Below are 7,500 nucleotides of genomic sequence, written 5' to 3' on the forward strand. Positions count from 1 at the left end.
TCTGTATGTCTGTCTCTCTCTCCCTCCCGGTCTGTCTGTCTCTCTCTCTCTCTCTTTCCCTCTCTCCCTCCCTGTCTGTCTGTCTGTCTCTTTCTCTCCCTCCCTGTCTGTCTGTCTGTCTCTCTCTCTCCCTCCCTGTCTGTCTCTCTCTCTCTCTCTCCCTCCCTGTCTGTCTGTCTCTCTCCCTCCCTGTCTGTCTGTCTCTCTCTCCCTCCCGCCCTGTCTGTCTCTCTCTCTTTCCCTCTCTCCCTCCCTGTCTGTCTGTCTCTCTCCCTCCCTGTCTGTCTGTCTCTCTCTCTCCCTCCTTGTCTGTCTCTGTCTATCACCCGGTAACGTCATTACTGGTTACCCTCCTGATCCCCGGTCCCTCCGCTGTTGCCATCTTGCCAGTCCCGGTACTGAGCCGATCTCTCAGGTGAGCTTCAATGAGAAGCCGCGAGGCCCGAGAGCTGTCCGGTAACTGCCATCAAGACTCCGTCTCCGGCCGCTGCCCCAATGTCCCCCGCCCGGGAGGCGCCAGACTCGGGCTCGGGAGCCGGGGAGCAGCGGACGCTCCCGGCCGGGCTCCACCGTCAGGAGGCGGGTTCACCGGCACCAAAACCCCCGCCGCTCGCCGATTGAGGAACAGGAGCCGGCCCGGGGAGTGGCTGGAGAAAACCCTTCTTACCTGGAGGCTGCGGCTCGGTCCACCCGGGGCTGGAGACCCGCGGAATAATCATCGCAGCAACTCGGTCGGCAGCTCTGACATTTACCCCCTTATTAGAATAGAGAGGCAGGGAGGAGGGGATGGGGGAGTAAGAGGAGGAGGGGCCGAGGGAGGGAGGGGAGGGGAGGAAGAGGAGAGGGGAGGGGGAAAAGTGGGGAGGAGGAGAAAGGGGAAGAGTGGGAGGGGGAGGCGGAAGGGGGAGAAGTGTGGGAGGGGGATGGGGAGGAGAGTGGGCGGGGGAGGGGAGGGATGGAGAGAAGGGGGAGGGGGGGAGGGAGAGGGAAGGGGAGAGAGATGAGGGAGGGGGGAGAGAGATGAGGGGAGGGGGAGAGGAGGAATGGGGAGGGGAGGAGGAATGGGGAGGGGAGGGGGAGGGCAATGAGGGGGTGGGGGGAGAGAGATGAGGGGGAGAGGGGAGGGGGAGGGTATGGGCGGAGGGCGATGAAGGGGAGGGAGATAAGGAGGGGTAGGGAGATAAGGAGGGGTAGGGAGATGAGGGGAGGGTGGAGAGAGAGAGGGGAGGGAGGGGAGGGGTGGAGAGAGAGGGGGAGGGGTGGAGAGAGAGGGGGAGGGATAAGGGGAGGGGAAGAGAAGGGAGAGGGAAGAGGGAAAGGGGAAGAGGGGGGAGGGGAAAGGGGAAGAGGGGGGAGGGGAGAAGGGGAAGAGGGGGGAGGGGAGAGAGGGAAGAGGGGAGGGGAGAAGGGGGAACTGCAGGGGAGAGGGGGAAGAGGGGAGGGGGAGGGAGAGGGGGTAGGGGAAGAGGGGGGGGAGGGGGAAGAGGGGACGGGAGGGGGAAGAGGAAGAGGGGACGGGAGGGGGGAAGCGGGAAGGGGAGGTGGAAGAGGGGAGCGCAGGGGAGGCGGGGAAGAGTAGAGGGGGAGGGGAGTGGGAGGGGGAAGAGGGGGGAGGGGAGGGGAGGCAGGGGGAGGGGGAGGGGAGGGAGGTACAGGGGAAAGAGGGGGAGGGGAGGAGGTGGGGAAAGGGGGGGGAATCACGAAGAGGGGGGAGGGGGGAAAAGAGGGGGAGGGGGAAGCAGGGAGGGGAAAAGAGGGTGAGGGGGAAGCGGGGAGGGGAAACGATGGTGAGGGGGAAGAGGGGAGGGGAGGGGAGGGGAGGGGAAAAGAGGGGGAAGGGGAAGAGGCGGGGGAGGGGGAAGACCCCAGCATTACAGATGCCACACTTCAGTCAATTCGATTGACTTCGCGTGATATCAAGAAACGACTGAAGGCACTGGATACTGCAACTGGGCCCTGACAATATTCTGGCAATAGTACTGAAGACCTGTGCTCCAGAACTTGCCGCGCCCCTAGCCAAGCTGTTCCAGTACAGCTACAACACTGGCATCTACCCTGCAATGTGGAAAATTGCCCAGGTATGTCCTGTACACTGCAGGACAAGTCCAACCCGGCCAATTACTGCCCCATCAGCCTACTTTCAATCATCAGCAAAGTGATGGAAGGTGTCATCAACAGTGCCATCAAGTAGCACTTGCTCAGCAATAACCTGCTCAGTGACGCTCAGTTTGGGTTCCGCCAGGTCCACTCAGCTCCTGACCTCATTACAACCTTGGTTCAAACATGGACAAAAGAGCTGAACTCAAGAGGTGAGGTGAGAGTGACTGCCCTTGACATCAAGGCAGCCTTTGACCGAGTATGGCATCAAGGAGCCCTAGCAAAACTGGAATCAATGGGAATCAGGGGAAAACCCTCTGCTGGTTAGAGTCATACCTAGCGCAAAGGAAGATGATTGTGGTTGTTGGAGGTCAATCATCTGAGCTCCAGGACATCACTGCAGGAGTTCCTCAGGGTAGTGTCCTAGGCCCAACCATCTTCAGCTGCTTCATCAATGACCTTCCTTCAATCATAAGGTCAGAAGTGGGAATGTTCGCCAATGATTGCACAATGTTCAGCACCATTCGCGACTCCTCAGATACTGAAGCAGTCCATGTAGAAATGCAGCAAGACATGGACAATATCCAGGCTTGGGCTGATAAGTGGCAAGTAACATTTACGCCACACAAGTGCCAGGCAATGACCATCTTCAACAAGAGAGAATCTAACCATCTCCCCTTGACATTCAATGGCATTACCATCGCTGAATCCCCCAATATCAACATCCTAGGGCTACCATTGAACAGAAACTGAACTGGAGTAGCCATATAAATACCGTGGCTACAAGAACAGGTCAGAGGCTAGGAATCCTGCGACGAGTAACTCACCTCCTGCCTCCCCAAAGCCTGTCCACCATCTACAAGGCACAAGTCAGGAGTTTGATGGAATACTCTCCACTTGCCTGGATGGGTGCAGCTCCAACAACACTCAAGAAGCTCGACACCATCCAGGACAAAGCAGCCCGCTTGATTGGCACCCCATCTACAAACATTCACTCCCTCCACCACCGACACACAGTGGCAGCAGTGTGTACTATCTACAAGAAGCACTGCAGAAACGCACCAAGGCTCCTTAGACAGCACTTTCCAAACCCGCGACCTCTACCAACTAGAAGGACAAGGGCAGCAGATGCATGGGAACACCACCACCTGCAAGTTCCCCTCCAAGTCACACACCATCCTGACTTGGAACTATAATCGCCGTTCCTTCACTGTCGCTGGGTCAAAATCCTGGAACTCCCTTCCTAACAGCACTGTGGGTGTACCTACCCCACATGGACTGCAGCTGTTCAAGAAGGCAGCTCACCACCACCTTCTCAAGGGCAATTAGTGATGGGCAATAAATGCTGGCCTGGCCAACAACGCCCACATCCCATGAATGAATAAAAAAAAGGGGGGATGGGGAGGAGGGGAAGGGGAGGGGTTGTGGAAGGAGTTGGGGTAGGGAGGGGGAAGGGGTTGAGGGAGGGGAGAGTGGGGCGAAATTGGGGATGGGGAGAGGACTGGGGGGGGTGAGGGGCACAGGAAAGGGGTGAGGAGGGGGATGAAATGGGATGGCGTGAGAAGAGGGATGGAATGGGGGATGGGATAGAAAGAGGGGTGGGGGAGGGGTGTGGGAGAGCTGGGAGAAGGTGAGGGGCACGGGAAAGGGGTGAGGAGGGGGATGGAATGGGGAGGGGGGAGAGTAAGGTGGGCTGGGAGAGTGGAGGGGAGGTGCAGATGGGGAGGGAGAGGTGGGGAGGTATCGGGGAGGGGGAAGGGAGGGGATGGTGGGGAGGAGGGGGGAGCGGAGGAGGGCGAAGAGGGAGCAGGGTGAAGGGAGGCGAGGAGGGGAGGGATTGGTGGAGAGAGGAGGGGGAGCGGGAGGAAGAAGAGGTAGGGGAGAGGGAGGGGTAAGAGGAAGGAGGGGGGTGGGGTGAAAAGGAGAGGGGATGGGGGAAGGAGGAGAGAGGGAGTTGGGGGGGAGGTGGATTGAGGGAGGGTGGAGAGATAGGGAGGGAATGGAGGGAGGGAGAGATAGGGAGGGAATGGAGGGAGGGAGAAAGGGGGAGAGGGAGAGAGGGTGGGAGCAAGAAAAGGAAAGGGAGGGAGGGAGAAAGGGAGGGGGAGATTGAGGGTGGGGGAGAGGGAGGGAGTGGGTAACAGGGGGGGGGAGAGTGGGAGAGGTGGAAAGGGAGGGGGGAACGGAGGAGGGGGGAGAGTGGGAGGGGGGAAGGGAGGGAGGGGGAGGAGGGAGGGAGGCAGTGGGGGGTGAGGGAGGTAACGGGAGAGGGAGTGGGGAGAGAGGGGAGCATGAGACGGAGGAAGAGGGAAGCGCAAGAGGGAGGGAGGGGGAGCAGGAAGGGGGAGCGCGAGAGGGATAGGGGGAGTGGGAGGGGGATGGAGCGGGAGGGAGGGTGGGGGAATGGGAAGGGGGGAGAGAGGGATGGGGAAGGGGAGGGAGGAATAGAGGGGAGAGGGATGGGGGAGAGGGGGAGGGACAGGTGAAGTATGAGCAAGTGAGGCGATAAGAGGGGAAGCACCGGAGAGAAGAAAGGGAGGTTTGATACTGGGGAGAGAGGAGCAAGCAAGGGAGCGAGCGTGGAGAGGGAAGAAGTGGAGGTAGGGATGAGAAGCAAAAGGAGGAGGGTGGGAAGAGAGTGATAGGATCGAGAGGGGAGAGAGGAGGGTTGGGGAGAGGTTGGTGTGGAGTAGGGGAGGGTTTGGGATTGAAGGAGCGGAGGGTTGGGGAGGTGAGGGTTGGGGTGAGGGTTAGGGTTGGTTGTCGGATAAGGGAGGGGAGATTTGGATGTTGAGGGAGGGGAGGTGAGGAAAGGAGGGGCTAAGGGGTGAGGAATTAGAGGGTGAGTGGCGATTGGGGATGACGGCAAGGGTGAAGAACGGAAGAGTGAGGGGTTGAGGAGGGAATGATGAGGGTAAGAGGGTTTGGGATGCGGATGGGGAGGGTGAGGGAGGGGATGGTTGGGACGTGAGGGAGGGTATGGGGTGAGGGAGGGGTAGTGAAGGAGGGTTGAGGTCAGGGGTGGAATGGTTTGCATGGGTGAGTCTTGCAGAATGATGGACTGAGGAGGGGAGAGTTGGGGATGAAGGAGGGTATGGGATGAGAGAGGGGAGGGTTTGGGTGAGGTTTGGAGGGTGACAAGCTGAGGGAGTGTTTCTGTAAGGGTTAGAGGGTGTGGGGCTGAGGGGGGGTTGGAGGGTATGGGGCAGATGGAGGGTTTGTGTGAGGGTTGGCAAGTGTGGTGCTGAGGGAGGGTTGGAGGGTGAGGGGCTGAGGGAGGGATGGAGGTGAGGGGCTGAGGGAGGGTTGGAGGTGAGGGGCTGAGGGAGGGTTGGAGGGTGAGGGGCTGAGGGAGGGTTGGTGAGGGCTGAGGGAGGGCTGGAGGTGAGGGGCTGAGGGAGGGTTGGAGGTGAGGGACTGAGGGAGGGTTGGAGGTGAGGGACTGAGGAAGGGATGGAGGTGAGGGGCTGAGGGAGGGCTGGAGGTGAGGGGCTGAGGGAGGGTTGGAGATGAGGGGCTGAGGGAGGGTTGGAGGTGAGGGACTGAGGGAGGGTTTATGGTCTCTCAGGGGTGTTTTATTCGAGTGAGTTTTGGTTTCCAGTGTGGGCCCCGCTCCTTGCTCTCTGGTTTCAGTCTCTCCCTGGGTTGGAGTGGGAAGGAATCGGGAGGCAGAGCTCCATCTGACCCCCAGACGAACTCCTCCAGCTCCAGCTCCAGATGCGCTTCCCAGCTGCCAGAGCCTCCTCCCAAACTCAGCAAGTGCCAACTCCTCGCTCCCAGCTCCCAAAAAAACACCAACCCAATGAAGCTCGGAGACAGCCTGAACTCAGGGTCGCACTCAGCCCCTTTCCCTGCTGCCCATCTGCTGCCACCAGATTTTGATTCTCGGTCACACTTCCCCGCTTCTGGGCTCCGGCAAGTGGGGAGCCCTGCAACCCCGGGGGAGGGGTGGGGGCGGGGGGCAGAAACTCTGCATTTCTTAGAGACTGGAAGTGTTTCTGTGTGTGTGTGTCTCTCTCTCGGTTTGTGGGTGTCTCACTCTCTCAGGGTTGTGTGTCTCTCAGGGTTGTGTATCTGTCTCTCTCTCTCCTGGGGGTGTTCCCTCTGTCTCTCTGGCTGTGTGTGTCTCTCTCTGTGTCTCTGGCTGTCTGTGTGTCTCTCTCTTTCTCTCTCTGTCTGTCTCTCTCTCTGGGTGTCTCTCTGTCTCTGGGTGTCTCTGTCTCTCAGTCTGCCTCTCTGTGCCTCTGTCTCTCTCTGGTGTCTCTGTCTCTCTCTCAGTGGTGTCTGTTTCTCTGTGGTGTCTCTCTTTCTCTCCCTGTGGTCTCTCTCTGTCTCTCTCTGTGGTGTCTCTCTCCCTGTGGACTCTGTCTCTCTCTCTCTGTCTCTCTCTGGTGTGTGTCTCTCTCTCTCTCCCTGTGGACTCTGTCTCTCTCTGTGGTGTCTCTCTCTCTCTCTCTCTCTCTCCCTGTGGACTCTGTCTCTCTCTCTCTCTCTCTCCCTGTGGTCTCTGTCTCTCTCTCTCTATCTCTCTCTGTGGTGTCTCTCTCTCTCTCTCTCCCTGTGGTCTCTGTCTCTCTCTCTCTGTCTCTCCCTGTGGTGTCTCTCTCTCTCACCCTGTGGTCTCTGTCTCTTTCTCTCTGTCTCTCCCTGTGGTGTCTCTCTCTCTCTCTCCCCCTGTGGTCTCTGTCTCTCCCTGTGGTCTCTGTCTCTCTCTCTCTCTCTCTGTGGTGTCTCTCTCTCTCTCTCTCCCTGTGTGGTCTCTCTCTCTCTCTCTCTCTCTCTCTCTGTGGTGTCTCTCTCTCTCTCTCCCTGTGGTCTCTGTCTCTCTCTCTCTGTCTCTCTCTGTGGTGTCTCTCTCTCTCTCTCTCCCTGTGGTCTCTGTCCCTCTCTCTCTCTGTCTCTCTCTGTGGTCTCTCTCTGTCTCTCCCTGTGGTCTCTGTCTCTCTCTCTCTCTGTCTTTCCCTGTGGTCGCTCTCTCTCTCTCTCTCTCCCCCTGTGGTCTCTTGTCTCTCTCTCTCCCCCTGTGGTCTCTCTCTGTCTCTCTCTCTCCCCCTTGTGGTCTCTCTCTCTCTCTCCCCCTGTGGTCTCTCTCTGTCTCTCTCTCTCCCCCTGTGGTCTCTGTCTCTCTCTCTCCCCCTGTGGTCTCTCTCTCTCTCTCTCTCTCTCTCTCTCTCTCCCCCCCTGTGGTCTCTCTCTCTCTCTCTCTCCCCCCGTGGTCTCTGTCTTTCTCTCTCCCCCTGTGGTCTCTCTCTCTCTCTCTCCCCCTGTGGTCTCTCTCTCTATCTCTCTCTCCCTGTGGTCTCTGTCTCTCTCTCTCCCCCTGTGGTCTCTCTCTCTCTCTCTCTCCCCCTGTGGTCTCTCACTCTCTCTCCCCCTGTGGTCTCTCTCTGTCTCTCTCTCTCC

At 59.1% G+C, this 7,500-nt stretch overlaps 1 protein-coding gene across 2 annotated transcripts in view; it reads right to left on the reverse strand.

The window, feature by feature from the left end:
* The window catches only part of hic1 (hypermethylated in cancer 1), a 16,386-nt gene that overhangs the window by 5,174 nt on the left and 3,712 nt on the right, over positions 1-7,500 (reverse strand). Inside the window, exon 1 of one of the 2 annotated variants that reach the window (XM_068010821.1) lies at positions 668-774. The exons of the other annotated variant lie outside the window; for it this stretch is intronic. Coding sequence (XP_067866922.1) covers positions 668-719 — 52 coding nt within the window. The 5' untranslated portion in view covers positions 720-774. Of the gene's footprint in view, positions 1-667; positions 775-7,500 lie in introns of those variants that run through there. 2 annotated transcript variants of the gene reach the window in all.

This window comes from Heterodontus francisci, chromosome 30 (genome assembly GCF_036365525.1).
Source record: "Heterodontus francisci isolate sHetFra1 chromosome 30, sHetFra1.hap1, whole genome shotgun sequence".
Taxonomy (NCBI): domain Eukaryota; kingdom Metazoa; phylum Chordata; class Chondrichthyes; order Heterodontiformes; family Heterodontidae; genus Heterodontus; species Heterodontus francisci.